The sequence below is a fragment of the Camelina sativa genome, chromosome 2 (assembly GCF_030686135.1).
Source record: "Camelina sativa cultivar CO46 ecotype springtype chromosome 2, ASM3068613v1".
Classification (NCBI taxonomy): Eukaryota; Viridiplantae; Streptophyta; class Magnoliopsida; order Brassicales; family Brassicaceae; genus Camelina; species Camelina sativa.
Genome location: NC_141881.1, coordinates 19,517,272 through 19,533,489, shown reverse-complemented (window position 1 = coordinate 19,533,489; position 16,218 = coordinate 19,517,272). Strand labels below are relative to the sequence as shown.

The following is a 16,218-nucleotide window of genomic DNA, read 5'->3' as shown; positions in this document are numbered from 1 at the left end:
GGTTTAGAGTTTTAATTTTATGTTTTTGAGTATAGAGCACAAAGGAAGCACAACAATACAAATTTTTAGCAAACCGGTTTAGACATAACCGGTTTAATTTAGACATAATTGAAACATGTTTAACTTAGACATAATCGATGTAATTTAAACATAAATAGCACTAGTTTAATTTCAAAATTTCCAGCACTAGTTTAATTAGCAAAACCGGTTTAATTTTGAATTTTCCAGTACTGGTTTAATTAGCAAAACCGGTTTAATTTTGAAATTTCTAGCACTGGTTTAATTAGCCAAACCGGTTTAATTTTGAAATTTCTAGCACTGGTTTAATTAGCCAAACCGGTTTAATTTTTGAAATTTCCAGTACTGGTTTAATTAGCCAAACCGGTTTAATTTTCTTCCAACAATTGCTAATCAGTCATTAACCAAAATAAAAATTCATTACAATACAAATTCCAACAATTGCTAATCAGTCATTAACCAAAATAAAAATTCATTACAATACAAATAAAAATTCCAACAATTGCAAAATCCCATCCATTCACACAAACTTTATTTTATCATTTGGCCATGCTACAACTGAACCTATTGCATCAGAAATGTATTCAATCTCTGAATTTGGCCTCCAGACCTTTGCATTACCAATCTTAGCCACTTCAACCGAGACCTTGCTTGCATTTGGACCTATGGGTACATGATGGCACGTCTCGTTCGGATCTGTTGAAACTACTCTTCCTTCAGCTACCTTACGTCCAGAGTTGCTGCAATCTAAAAGATAACACTTCTGCTTTGGACTTCTGGTGGAACTATTGCTGCCTGGACTCTACAACTCAAACCAAATAATATAAGCAAGTTCCAACATCAATGAAAGTTCCAACATCAATCAACAGACAAATTAACAAATGAAATAACTTAATTTCAGTAACATACCGTGACTTTAGGTAGTGTTGCATCTGTAGTGGTTGCAGCCGTGAGGTCAATCTTTAGGACTGGCCATGCGATTTTCTCGTTAATTGCATCACCAATTAAAGTAGCTTCAGTAGTTGGCCTCCACAAATGAGCATTATCATTGAAAACCTTCACAACTTCAATACAAACATCACTTGGACCTAGAGGTATATTGTTAACCTTCTCTTTGGAGTTAGTTGAGCACACAACACCTTCAGCAATAACCTCATCGTCTTCATTAGTCCAATCATATATTTTGCATCTTCGAGTTTCACCTTCCTTGTTTTGCTAAAATGTAGACAGAAAATGATTAGAGATATATCACTTCACCACAAGAAAAGAAGATTTGAAAACTTTACCATGGATACATCTTCAGAAGCGACTGGATCCGTATACAAAAGCACCTTGTCCATTGGCCAAGGTATTTTGCATCCCACAGCTTCCTCAAGATATAGCACATCGGTTGTAGGCCTCCAGAGAGAAGCTTCTGAGCTTAGTGCTGACTTAACAAGGACAGCCATTGCATTAGGACCAATTGGTATATTACCAATTTTGTACATCGGTTCAACAGAACATAATTCTCCTTCACCAACAACTACATCTCCTGATTGAATCCAATCACATATTTGTACTCTAGCTCCTTTTTTGAATCCACCAATACTCGCGGATGTTTCAGTATCACCATTACTTGTCTGAAATAAGGAAAAGGAATTCGTAAATGTCTTAAAACCAAACCAATTGACCGAACAATAACGAAATAGATTACCTTCTTTCCAGCTAAGTCTCGGACAATGCCCTTTAACTCTTCAATCTCACTTTCCATTTCTGCCATCTTTGCGTCTCTAGATTGCAGAAATGCTAACTTAGTAGCCGTAATCCCTCTACCAAACCCCCTTACTCGTCCAGGTTTGTCTTTTCCCAAAATCTTGCTCACAGCATCTTCCCTTATGTTATCAGCAGTTGATGTAGAGTCCATTTGACTATCAAGTGATTGTATTTGTTCCTGATACAAACATTTAAACACACGAAAACTCAGAGTCATTATCAAGTGATTGTAATTATACACACATTTAATTATACACAATATAATAAGTTCCAGAATTCTTACAATAGTCTCAGCAAATTGAGGCTTCACAGGTCTACCATCAGCGTGAGTGTGTCCGGCAATCCATACCTTACTCCTCGTCACCTTACTTGGGTCTCTACTCTTTTTTTTCTATATAAAGTACATAAATATCTCAATACCATTTTATTCTAACAAGATATACAATATATATAGATATTTGACCATTACTATTACCATATCATCAGCTAAACGAAGCATTCCTTTGCGGCTGGTGGTGTGAGGAATCTGATTTTGTCTCATCTTCCTGTACTTGTTACTTATTTCCTACATTATAAATATCAGTGTGATTAAATCTATCAGACATGACATATAAACAAGAAAGTTACTTTGTTGTAGATAACTAACCGTGAAAGCTGAGTTAGTCTTGCTCCTAACCCAAGAGTTCCACACTTGAACGGATGGGATGTTGCTGGGTTTTAAATCTATTCTCTTTGCAGCAGTCTTCGCAGCTCGTACGTTTGACAATAGCCTTGACTTCCAAGCCCTCCAGATATTTCCCATTTGCTTCAAGATAACAACTCTCTGCCATTCTTCTTGCAAGTTAAACCTCCCCTGCATCACATACAACAAGCAAATGTCAAACATGTTTCATATCTGTTCAACAAAAAATAGTTCCATATAAATGTATACCTGAATCTCTTCCCACATTGCTTGTTTAGTAACTGCATCAACTTTCCTCCAATCAGAAATTGTAACCGGAACGTGTTCCCTCACAAGGACACCAAGAAAAGATGATAATGTTATTGAACCAGGTCCAACATGATCACCAAAGTCAGTGAAAGTAACTGAAACCTTTTCATTAGGATTTTCAGCCACTTTACGCATCTTTGTTGGTCCTCTTTTTTTTTTTCTTTCTTTCACTCTTTCCTCCGGTACCTGAATTCCTTCATCAGTGTTGCTAGGAATCGCATTAGCTTGACCATTGCCAACACCATCTTCTTCCATATTGGCAGCTTCTTCCATATTGGCAGCTTCTTCCTCCTGTTTTTCTTCTCCAGTCAAACAAGCTTCTGCTTCTATCTCAGAATCTTTTTTCTCATCTTCAGACATTGCTTTCTCAGTCTGATCAGCCTCCGGTGTTACATCTTTCTCTAAACCCTTCTCACAATCTTCTATCTCATCTTCAGACATTGCTTTCTCAGTCTGATCAGCATCCGGTGTTACATCTTTCTCATTATCCTTCTCAGAATCTTCTTTCTCATCATCAGACATTGCTTTCTCAGTCTGATCAGCATCCGGTGTTACATCTTTGTCATTACCCTTCTCAGAATCTTCTTTCTCACCTTCAGACATTGCTTGCGGTGTAACATCTTCTACCTCATCATCTTGAGCAGCCACTTTCTTGCTTCTCTTAGCCACTTTCTTTGCTTTTCTTTTCTTATTCACCTTTAGTGTTGCTGCTGGAGCTACTTGTGCTGTTATCTCTTCTACCTCCAAGCCTTGATTACGTCTACTACGACGAGGACCAACTTGACCTCCTCCTCTTGTCTTCGCCATTTCTGAAAATGATCAATGAAGAACAATTTCAATCATAAAATCGAAACCCAAAAATCATAATCAAAACAGAAAATCAAAATTGAAACAAGAAATGTGCCAAACTTCGACATGCATGTTCACCGAAACTAAGAATCAAAACCCAAAATCAGAATCGATACCCAAAATCACAAACTTCCGCATCAATGTTCACACAACCCCAAATGAAAATCGTTTTCCATTCCAACGAACAAATAAGCTACGATTGAATGAAGACATACCTATTGAAGATTCCAGGGATATTGTGAGAAATTGCGTTGAGAGACTGAGAAATCGAGTGAGATAAAGTGTGAATTAGAGGGAGAGACTGAGAAAGCGAGTGATATTGAGAGAAATCGAGTGAGAGTGATATCGAAAGAGATCGAGAACTTCTCGATCTGAACTGATACGATGGTGGCAAAAAAAATGAGAAATGACTTTTCGGGTTTTCTTTTATTTTGCCTTAGACAAAATTTTAGTTTTTTTCCCTCTTACCATTTTCAATAGCGGGATAATAAAGATCTCGAACCAAAAAATAGTCCGCGTCACATTCATTATACCGCTTAAATAATTTGTAGCGTTTACAATATACAAAACGCTATCTTTAAATCACGATTCAGTCAAACATAGCATATACAAACAAAACGCTATCTTCTAGTGCTATCAATACCCACATTTCCTGTAGTGGGCAGATTTTTTTATGTTATGACAGTTTTTTTTTTCTATTAAAAAATCTACTGCTTGATAACAGATTTATTATATATGAATACAATGATAATATACTTGTTTTTGGTTGATATAGTGACAGCAGATTTGTTATCTGTAATGACAAATCTATTATTTCGATTTTGATAACAGATTTTTTTATAACAGATTTTTTTCAGAGTAATGACAGATTTATTAGTGCCTTTTGTGACAGATTTTTTTTTAAGTTAAGCGACAGACTTTTGTAGCAGTTGCCATATATGGCGAGAATCTAGGGTTTACCTTATTTTTTCTCTTTTGTATCGTGTCTCCCCTCCCCCTATATCGACTGAAATTTTTTTTTCTTTTGAGTTCATCTTATTTTTCCATAAATTCTTTCCTCCTCTCCAATGTGAATTTAATCATGCTTTCTTTCCTTTTGGGGTTCATAATCGACAACCACCGAATCTGAAAATCAATCACCCAAAGTGGCCGAATTTTTTTTTATCTTGACTGTAAAACAGTTTCTTCGCCGGCGGAAGAAACAAGTTTCGGTGGTAACGAAGGAAAAAAAAATTGAGGGTCGGGTTTTGTTTTTATGTTTTTTGTATTATTAGATTTTATTTAGTATTTAATTTGATATTTTTTATTTCCTATTTCAGTTTTAGTTGGTCTTTTGGTAATTTAAACATAACATTGTGTCAATCTAGTTTTCCTCTAACGGAGGGTGTCAATTTAGCAATATTTTTTCAATTTTGTGTCAATCTGATCTATTTTCACTAAAAAATAACCAAACAATATTAGAGATAACCAAATATAAACATAATAATAGACAATGAAATAAGAGAGGAAAAAAGAAGAAGCAGCAAATGACAACATTTTCATCGTCCAAAACTAATTCTTGTAACTACAACTTTCTTTGCTTGTCGTATAGAGGGAGAGTCTATCATGTTTCATGAGCTTATTAGATATGCAAGTGAAAATTATTTATAGTGTTTTAATTTGACTTAAAAAAGAGGGTTTTGGATGTGAGTATATATTAAAAAATCTTGCCAAGCAAGTGTACAATATTTTGAGCAGATCACGATTTCAAACATATTTAGAAATTAGTTATGCAATATTAGTTATGGAATATGCTATAATTATGAGTGTGAATGTATATTATCTAGAATTTCCTATTAGTAATCAGTATTGAATAATATTACCATTTTTGAAAATCGAAGAAAAATCCATTGAATCCATATAGTTAGCACTTCAGATTTTTTTAGGTAATCTTTAATATTGTTTTCTACCTTCTTGCATTATTTCTAGGGCAGCAAATGATCTTTTACCTAATCTGATTTGGTTTACGATTTTAAAGTTATATTTCAATTATTGTTATTTTGTGAAATTTTTTAGAGATTAACTTTGTAAATTATTATAAGTAAAAGGGTAGAACATAAAATGTACTTCCAAAATGTATATATAGATAGATCAGTTTGACACAAATTTGACAATTAATTACTAGATTAACACTTCATCCTACTCTTTTACTAGAATGACACAAATTTTATGTAAAAAGACTAAAACCCCATAAATTTCTAATTTTAATATTTTTTAATTAAAATCAGAAAAAAACAGAAAATATGTAATGTAAAATAAGGAAAAAAATAATAATAAAAGAGATGAGGAGGAACAAGACGTTGGGGGGGGGGGGGGTTGGTGAAAACTAACGGTGGGTCTAATTAGTCATGTTATGGTTGTGGCCAGTTTTTTTGGAGGTGGGCCAATGATGCAGAACCGAGCGTGTGAGCTCCCACATGTGGAAGTACAACTTGTTGGTGGACGAATAAAACGTGGACAGTGGTGGGTTATGGTTGGACGATCAAAACTGGCCGTTAGAGACTATATGAGCAAGTGTTAGCTCAATTCTTCTTTTTATGAGAAATCATTTGTTAAGAAAACTTGTAAACAACTAAAAAGAGTCTTGTTGCTGGGTTTCTCTCATCTTGAGAGCTGGCTTATTGATTCCATGTTTTCTTATGAACATCGAATCGATTGTTTGAGAGTTTGTTGGTTGAATCCTGAAGTTTATTGTACCAAAGGTATCAGAGCATCGTCTTTCCTCAAAAATCATGGTAGAGACGAGAGCGAATACAGAGAAGAAGAAGGATCGGGTGAAAGGAGATCTAGATTGCGATGCGTTGGATAAGAAGGTTTCGCGATTGGAGCTAATTCAGCTGGAAGAGCGAATGGAAGAGCGTCACCGTGAGATGATGCAACATTTGGCGGATATGTACAAAGAGATGCGACGCGCAACGGCGAGTAAGGCAGCGGAGGTTTAGAGCACTCCAGATCTGAAGGTATCAAGATCATCGGCATCTTTGGAGGTTCATTCCGGTTTTGGGGAATCACATAGATCATCGCGACCTGATGTGGTAAGATCTGAAGCTCAAAACTATTATAATGGTGTCACAAGGTTGGGTCAAATTGATTTCCCTAGATTTGATGGAAGTAGGATCAAGGAATGGTTGTTTAAGGCTGAGGAATTTTTTGGCGTTGATTTCACGCCGGATAATATGAAGGTTAAGACTGCAACAATACATTTTGATAGTCACGCAGTAGCTTGGCACCATTCATTTGTTCAGTCTGGAGTCGGATTGGAAGTTTTGTATGATTGGGAAGGTTATGTGCAAATGTTGTTGGAAAGGTTTGAAGATGTATGTGATGAACCCATGGCAGAGCTTAAGCAGTTGCAAGAAACTGATGGCATAGTGGATTATCAGTTGGTGAAAACTAACGGTGGGTCTAATTAGTCATGTTATGGTTGTGGCCAGTTTTTTTGGAGGTGGGCCAATGATGCAGAACCGAGCGTGTGAGCTCCCACATGTGGAAGTACAACTTGTTGGTGGACGAATAAAACGTGGACAATGGTGGGTTATGGTTGGACGATCAAAACTGGCCGTTAGAGACTATATGAGCAAGTGTTAGCTCAATTCTTCTTTTTATGAGAAATCATTTGTTAAGAAAACTTGTAAACAACTAAAAAGATTCTTGTTGCTGGGTTTCTCTCATCTTGAGAGCTGGCTTATTGATTCCATGTTTTCTTATGAACATCGAATCGATTGTTTGAGAGTTTGTTGGTTGAATCCTGAAGTTTATTGTACCAAAGGTATCAGAGCATCGTCTTTCCTCAAAAATCATGGTAGAGACGAGAGCGAATACAGAGAAGAAGAAGGATCGGGTGAAAGGAGATCTAGATTGCGATGCGTTGGATAAGAAGGTTTCGCGATTGGAGCTAATTCAGCTGGAAGAGCGAATGGAAGAGCGTCACCGTGAGATGATGCAACATTTGGCGGATATGTACAAAGAGATGCGACGCGCAACGGCGAGTAAGGCAGCGGAGGTTTAGAGCACTCCAGATCTGAAGGTATCAAGATCATCGGCATCTTTGGAGGTTCATTCCGGTTTTGGGGAATCACATAGATCATCGCGACCTGATGTGGTAAGATCTGAAGCTCAAAACTATTATAATGGTGTCACAAGGTTGGGTCAAATTGATTTCCCTAGATTTGATGGAAGTAGGATCAAGGAATGGTTGTTTAAGGCTGAGGAATTTTTTGGCGTTGATTTCACGCCGGATAATATGAAGGTTAAGACTGCAACAATACATTTTGATAGTCACGCAGTAGCTTGGCACCATTCATTTGTTCAGTCTGGAGTCGGATTGGAAGTTTTGTATGATTGGGAAGGTTATGTGCAAATTTTGTTGGAAAGGTTTGAAGATGTATGTGATGAACCCATGGCAGAGCTTAAGCAGTTGCAAGAAACTGATGGCATAGTGGATTATCACCAGAAATTTGTGTTGATCAAGCTTAGGGTGAATCTTTCTGAAGCTTACTTGGTCAGTATATATTTAGCTGGGTTGCGGTTGGATGGCCTAAGTCAAGCAATACTGGTCCAACTATCAAGTATACAAAGGAGAATGACGTTAGGACTGATCAACAGTGGGGAAAAGGTTCTGTCAAATCAGTTACTTCAACACCAAGGAAGCTATCTCAGCAGGAAATGAGTGAGAGGAGAGCTAAAGGATTGTGTTATCTGTGTGATGAGAAATATACCCCAGAACATTATCTGGTGCATAAGAAGACACAACTTTTTAGTTTGGATGTGAGAGATGAATTTGTAGATGCAGAGGAAGTGTTGTGGGACGAGTGTGAAGTGGATCCCAAAGATAAGCCACAGATATCAGTTAATGCTATATCTGGTATCTCTGATCATGAGACGATGCGAGTGAAGGGAACTTATTACAAGAAGATATTATTCATTTTAATTGATTCTGGCTCAACACACAATTTTGTTGACTCAAAGATGGCGGCTAAATTAGGTTGTAAGGTAGAGAGTGCAGGGTTATCTCGTGTTTCAGTGGCTGATGGAAGGAAGTTAGCAATTGATGGCAAGGTGAAAGATTTCACATGGAAGTTGCGGGATACCACCTTTCAATCTGATGTGTTAATGATTCCCTTACAAGGAATAGACATGGTACTGGGTGTACAATGGCTTAAAACGTTGGGACCAATTACCTGGGAGTTCGAAGAATTGGAGATGGGGTTCAAGTATAAGGGACAACGAGTATTATTATATGGCCTTAAGTCTGGTTCTGTAAGAGATGTGAAGGCACATAAATTGCAGAAGGTACAAGAAGATCAGACTCAATTTGCTCTGTTGTGTGTGCAGAAGAAACGGGAAGAGCAGAGTGGAGATATTTGTACCCTTAGTACATTAGTGACAGATACCAAGGTTGATGCGGTTATAGGTCAGTTGGTGGAAGGGTTCCCTGACCTCTTTGTGGTTGGTGAAAACTAACGTTGGGTCTAATTAGTCATGTTATGGTTGTGGCCAGTTTTTTTGGAGGTGGGCCAATGATGCAGAACCGAGCGTGTGAGCTCCCACATGTGGAAGTACAACTTGTTGGTGGACGAATAAAACGTGGACAGTGGTGGGTTATGGTTGGACGATCAAAACTGGCCGTTAGAGACTATATGAGCAAGTGTTAGCTCAATTCTTCTTTTTATGAGAAATCATTTGTTAAGAAAACTTGTAAACAACTAAAAAGAGTCTTGTTGCTGGGTTTCTCTCATCTTGAGAGCTGGCTTATTGATTCCATGTTTTCTTATGAACATCGAATCGATTGTTTGAGAGTTTGTTGGTTGAATCCTGAAGTTTATTGTACCAAAGGTATCAGAGCATCGTCTTTCCTCAAAAATCATGGTAGAGACGAGAGCGAATACAGAGAAGAAGAAGGATCGGGTGAAAGGAGATCTAGATTGCGATGCGTTGGATAAGAAGGTTTCGCGATTGGAGCTAATTCAGCTGGAAGAGCGAATGGAAGAGCGTCACCGTGAGATGATGCAACATTTGGCGGATATGTACAAAGAGATGCGACGCGCAACGGCGAGTAAGGCAGCGGAGGTTTAGAGCACTCCAGATCTGAAGGTATCAAGATCATCGGCATCTTTGGAGGTTCATTCCGGTTTTGGGGAATCACATAGATCATCGCGACCTGATGTGGTAAGATCTGAAGCTCAAAACTATTATAATGGTGTCACAAGGTTGGGTCAAATTGATTTCCCTAGATTTGATGGAAGTAGGATCAAGGAATGGTTGTTTAAGGCTGAGGAATTTTTTGGCGTTGATTTCACGCCGGATAATATGAAGGTTAAGACTGCAACAATACATTTTGATAGTCACGCAGTAGCTTGGCACCATTCATTTGTTCAGTCTGGAGTCGGATTGGAAGTTTTGTATGATTGGGAAGGTTATGTGCAAATGTTGTTGGAAAGGTTTGAAGATGTATGTGATGAACCCATGGCAGAGCTTAAGCAGTTGCAAGAAACTGATGGCATAGTGGATTATCAGTTGGTGAAAACTAACGGTGGGTCTAATTAGTCATGTTATGGTTGTGGCCAGTTTTTTTGGAGGTGGGCCAATGATGCAGAACCGAGCGTGTGAGCTCCCACATGTGGAAGTACAACTTGTTGGTGGACGAATAAAACGTGGACAATGGTGGGTTATGGTTGGACGATCAAAACTGGCCGTTAGAGACTATATGAGCAAGTGTTAGCTCAATTCTTCTTTTTATGAGAAATCATTTGTTAAGAAAACTTGTAAACAACTAAAAAGAGTCTTGTTGCTGGGTTTCTCTCATCTTGAGAGCTGGCTTATTGATTCCATGTTTTCTTATGAACATCGAATCGATTGTTTGAGAGTTTGTTGGTTGAATCCTGAAGTTTATTGTACCAAAGGTATCAGAGCATCGTCTTTCCTCAAAAATCATGGTAGAGACGAGAGCGAATACAGAGAAGAAGAAGGATCGGGTGAAAGGAGATCTAGATTGCGATGCGTTGGATAAGAAGGTTTCGCGATTGGAGCTAATTCAGCTGGAAGAGCGAATGGAAGAGCGTCACCGTGAGATGATGCAACATTTGGCGGATATGTACAAAGAGATGCGACGCGCAACGGCGAGTAAGGCAGCGGAGGTTTAGAGCACTCCAGATCTGAAGGTATCAAGATCATCGGCATCTTTGGAGGTTCATTCCGGTTTTGGGGAATCACATAGATCATCGCGACCTGATGTGGTAAGATCTGAAGCTCAAAACTATTATAATGGTGTCACAAGGTTGGGTCAAATTGATTTCCCTAGATTTGATGGAAGTAGGATCAAGGAATGGTTGTTTAAGGCTGAGGAATTTTTTGGCGTTGATTTCACGCCGGATAATATGAAGGTTAAGACTGCAACAATACATTTTGATAGTCACGCAGTAGCTTGGCACCATTCATTTGTTCAGTCTGGAGTCGGATTGGAAGTTTTGTATGATTGGGAAGGTTATGTGCAAATGTTGTTGGAAAGGTTTGAAGATGTATGTGATGAACCCATGGCAGAGCTTAAGCAGTTGCAAGAAACTGATGGCATAGTGGATTATCACCAGAAATTTGTGTTGATCAAGCTTAGGGTGAATCTTTTTGAAGCTTACTTGGTCAGTATATATTTAGCTGGGTTGCGGTTGGATGGCCTAAGTCAAGCAATACTGGTCCAACTATCAAGTATACAAAGGAGAATGACGTTAGGACTGATCAACAGTGGGGAAAAGGTTCTGTCAAATCAGTTACTCCAACACCAAGGAAGCTATCTCAGCAGGAAATGAGTGAGAGGAGAGCTAAAGGATTGTGTTATCTGTGTGATGAGAAATATACCCCAGAACATTATCTGGTGCATAAGAAGACACAACTTTTTAGTTTGGATGTGAGAGATGAATTTGTAGATGCAGAGGAAGTGTTGTGGGACGAGTGTGAAGTGGATCCCAAAGATAAGCCACAGATATCAGTTAATGCTATATCTGGTATCTCTGATCATGAGACGATGCGAGTGAAGGGAACTTATTACAAGAAGATATTATTCATTTTAATTGATTCTGGCTCAACACACAATTTTGTTGACTCAAAGATGGCGGCTAAATTAGGTTGTAAGGTAGAGAGTGCAGGGTTATCTCGTGTTTCAGTGGCTGATGGAAGGAAGTTAGCAATTGATGGCAAGGTGAAAGATTTCACATGGAAGTTGCGGGATACCACCTTTCAATCTGATGTGTTAATGATTCCCTTACAAGGAATAGACATGGTACTGGGTGTACAATGGCTTAAAACGTTGGGACCAATTACCTGGGAGTTCGAAGAATTGGAGATGGGGTTCAAGTATAAGGGACAACGAGTATTATTATATGGCCTTAAGTCTGGTTCTGTAAGAGATGTGAAGGCACATAAATTGCAGAAGGTACAAGAAGATCAGACTCAATTTGCTCTGTTGTGTGTGCAGAAGAAACGGGAAGAGCAGAGTGGAGATATTTGTACCCTTAGTACGTTAGTGACAGATACCAAGGTTGATGCGGTTATAGGTCAGTTGGTGGAAGGGTTCCCTGACCTCTTTGTTGAACCGACAGAGTTACCACCATTCAGAACACAACATAACCATAAGATCAAGTAGTTAGAAGGGTCTAATCCGGTGAATCAAAGACCGTATCGTTATGCTACTCACCAAAAGAATAAGATTGATAAGATCGTTGAAGAAATGTTGTCTGGTGGTACCATTCAAGTCAGTTCCAGTCCCTATGCTTCTCCAGTTATGTTGGTTAAGAAAAAAGATGGTACATGGAGGCTTTGTGTTGATTATAGGGAATTGAATGGAATGACAGTAAAGGATCGTTTTCCTATACCATTGATAGAAGATCTTATGGATGAATTGGGAGGGTCAATGGTCTATTCTAAGATTGATCTTCGTGCAGGTTACCATCAGGTGAGAATGGATCCTAACGACACTCACAAGACTGCATTTAAGACTCATGATGGCCATTACGAGTACTTAGTAATGCCATTTGGCCTTACAAACGCACCTGCTACTTTTCAGAGTTTGATGAATTCAGTCTTTAAAGAGTTTTTGAGGAAGTTTGTTTTAGTATTCTTTGATGATATCCTAATCTACAGCTCTTCTTTACAAGAACATGCTTATCATCTTAAATGTGTGTTTGAAGTGATGAGAAAGAATCAGCTGTTTGCCAAGATGAGTAAGTGTGCACTTGCAGTTGATCAAGTAGAGTACTTGAGACACTTCATTAGTGCAAAGGGAATTTCTACTGATCCGGTGAAGGTCGAGGCGGTGGAGGAATGGCCTAGACCAGACACAGTGAAGCAGTTAAGAGGGTTTTTAGGTTTGGCTGGTTATTATCGTCGTTTTGTTAAAAACTTTGGAGCTATTGCTAGTCTTTTGCATGCTTTAACAAAAAAAGAATCGTTTGCTTAGTCTGATGAGGCACAAAAGGCTTTTGTTCAGTTGAAGTTGGCTCTACGTCAAGCACAAGTATTGGCATTACCACTATTTGATAAGCAATTTATTGTAGAGACTGATGCTTGTGGCCATGGTATTGGTGCAGTGTTGATGCAGGAAGAGCATCCATTGACGTACATTAGCAGACAATTGAAGGGGAAGCAGCTGCATTTATCCATTTATGAGAAGGAGTTGTTAGCTGTTATTTTTGCAGTGAGGAAGTGGAGACATTACTTGTTGCCAGGGCATTTCATCATTAAGACCGATCAACGCAGTCTCAAGTATTTGTTGGAGCAGAGGCTAAACACTCCTATTCAATAACAGTGGTTGCCTAAGTTGTTAGAATTTGACTATGAGATTCAATATAAGCAAGGCAAAGAAAATTTGGTGGCTGATGCTTTATCTAGGATGGAAGGTTCTGAAGTCTTGCACATGTCTATGTCTATTGTGGAGTGCGATCTAATGAAGGAGATTCAAGCGGGTTATGAGACGGATGGTTCTTTAAAAGCTATAATTGAAGCCTTGAAAGCGGATTCGGCAGCTAAACGATACTATTCTTGGAGTCAGAATATTTTGAGGAGGAAGAGTAAGATTGTGATTCCATCAGATGTTACTTTGAAAGATAAAATTCTGCAATGGTTGCACTGTTCTGGAGTGGGTGGACACTCAGTCAGGGATGTAACTCATCACAGAGTGAAAGGAGTTTTTTATTGGAAGCGCATGGTGAAGGATATTCAAGCCTATATTCGTAGTTGCAGCACTTGTTAGCAGTGTAAGAGTGACAATGCTGCTTCTCCTGGACTCCTACAACCTTTGCCTATTCTAGAAACTATTTGGAGTGAAGTCTCTATGGATTTTATTGAAGGTTTGCCTCTGTCAGCAGGGAAATCAGTGATTATGGTGGTTGTTGATCGGTTGAGTAAGGCTGCCCACTTTATTGGTTCATCCTTACAGTGCTTTCTTGGTGGCTCAAGCTTACTTGGATAATGTGTTCAAGCTTCATGAGTGTCCAACTTCCATTGTTAGTGACAGAGACACCGTGTTTACCAGTGAATTTTGGCGTGAGTTTTTTACTCTACAGGGAGTGACTTTGAAGATGTCAAGTGCATATCATCCGCAGAGTGATGGTCAAACAGAAGAATTATTTGCGTTGTATGTGCCATGATCAGCCTCATATGTGGAGCAAATGGTTGGTTTTGGCAGAGTATTGGTATAATACCAATTTTCACACATCTAGCAGAATGACGCCTTTTGAAGTTGTGTATGGCCAGGCACCTCCCATTCACTTACCATACCTTCCTGGTGAATCTAAGGTGGCGGTGGTAGCAAGGTCTTTACAGGAACGGGAGAATATGCTGATGTTGCTTAAGTTCCATCTTCTGCGAGCTCAGCATCGCATAAAGCAGATGGCTGATACACATCGCACTGAGCGTGGTTTTGATATTGGCGACGTTGTGTATGTGAAACTGCAACCATATCGTCAGCATTCAGTGGTCATGCGAGCAAATCAGAAGTTAGCCCCAAAATATTATGGGCCATATAAGATTTTGGATAAGTATGGAGAAGTGGCTTATCGTCTCTCATTACCCGACTACTCTCATATTCACCTGGTGTTTCACGTTTCGCAACTCAAGGTATTGGTGGGTAATGTCACTACTACAACTCAACTACCTTATGTTCTGCAAGATGTTTTCAGGAAAGAGCCGGTGAATATTTTGGAGAGAAAGATGGTTAATCGCCAAGGTCGGGCTGTTACGAAGGTTTTGGTTCAATGGCTTAATGAACCGGTGGAGGAGGCAATTTGGGAGTTTCTTTTCGATATTCAGAAGAAATTTCCAGAGTTTGAAGCTTAGAACCTGATATATCATGGTTTTTATGGTTTTTAACCATGATATAAGGAGTCTTTTAGTGTCTTTTCATTGGTTTCTAGATTGTTTTTGAGTCTTTACAGGTTTTTAGCATGAAAGGAGCGAAATGGAGCAATTTGGATGATTCTGGAGCATTTAACTGGAAGAATCAATTTGGACTCAAGGCAAAACAAGGGCATCGATCGACACCAAGATTGGGAGCATCGATCGACACCCTCTTCAGCCGATGAAGAATCACAAAATTGGAAGTTTTACAATTCTGCCCCAAAATCTTTTAAAATTGCAACATAAGTCCCTGAAGTGTTTTAGGACATATATATTGATGTGATCGCAGGACGCGACCTCAGCCAAGAAGACCAAGACACGCCGGACGCGACCGAGACGCCTGACCAAGACGCATCGGACGCGACCAGGGCAACCTCTTCAAACGTGGCCAAGGCTCCAACGATCCTTCCCGGAGCCACCACACGTTCCAAGAGCTCAGCAAAGGCGGCCAAACAGCGGCTCAACCTATTTGTCCGAACCTACGTCCGACACCAGCCACCCAACAAAGACTCCGAGGGCTCAGTCCGCTTAGTCTTCACTCTTACCCAAGAGTGAAGACAGTCAAGTCGTTAAGCGAGGAAGTGTACTCTTTTTCCTCACTCCGGGTTTGTCCCAATGGGTCTTACCGGAGGAGGTTTTAACGAGGCATGGAGCTAAACGCAAAACGCCTAAAGGCTAAGTTGCTTCACGCGCAAGGCCAAGGCGGTTATCTCTCTTTCCCTCTTATTTTTGGTTTAATTTTGAACTTGAGAATATTCTCTTTTGATCCTATGTTTGTGAACGTTGGAGAGTGTTTGTGGCTAAGCGTGTTAGTCAAAAGGTGGCGATGTGTTCTCTTTGTAAAGGGGACACGTCAAAAGGACGATGTGCGGATCAAGATGAATCCGCGTGTCCTTAAGCTCCTATCTAGACCTAGCTATTTAAACTCTCTTTAAGCCCTTGTTCCTCCTTAGACTTGTATGAAAATAAAACTTTTCCTCAAGAGAGATTCTTGAAACTTGTCTCACTCTTCTCTTTCTTCAGTCCGGGATTGAACCTTGAGAAAACCCTAACAAGACGCGAACCGGGTTCGCCCTTGTTAGCGACCGTATCAAGAGGAGAGCCAAACCTCTTGTGTCGTCAATCGATCCATCCGTATTTCCCTTCATCACGTTTCCATCTGTCCTCTTTCATCTTTCTCGAGT

At 39.3% G+C, this 16,218-nt stretch overlaps 1 protein-coding gene and 1 pseudogene across 1 annotated transcript; one reads left to right on the top strand and one right to left on the bottom strand.

Annotated features, from left to right (window-relative positions):
• Positions 1-421: 421 nt before the first annotated feature.
• LOC147948889 (uncharacterized) lies at positions 422-4,052 on the bottom strand. The gene is made up of 9 exons (XM_087477432.1): positions 3,826-4,052; positions 2,702-3,570; positions 2,417-2,623; positions 2,246-2,335; positions 2,054-2,161; positions 1,712-1,948; positions 1,305-1,637; positions 928-1,233; positions 422-820 (listed from the first exon to the last, which is right to left on the bottom strand). Exons 2-9 carry the CDS (start codon positions 3,566-3,568, stop codon positions 539-541), a joined length of 2,430 nt encoding a protein of 809 aa, XP_087333558.1. The 5' UTR covers positions 3,569-3,570; positions 3,826-4,052; the 3' UTR covers positions 422-538.
• A 3,396-nt stretch (positions 4,053-7,448) lies between these two features.
• On the top strand, positions 7,449-14,974 carry LOC147948888 (uncharacterized; annotated as a pseudogene).
• Positions 14,975-16,218: the final 1,244 nt, after the last annotated feature.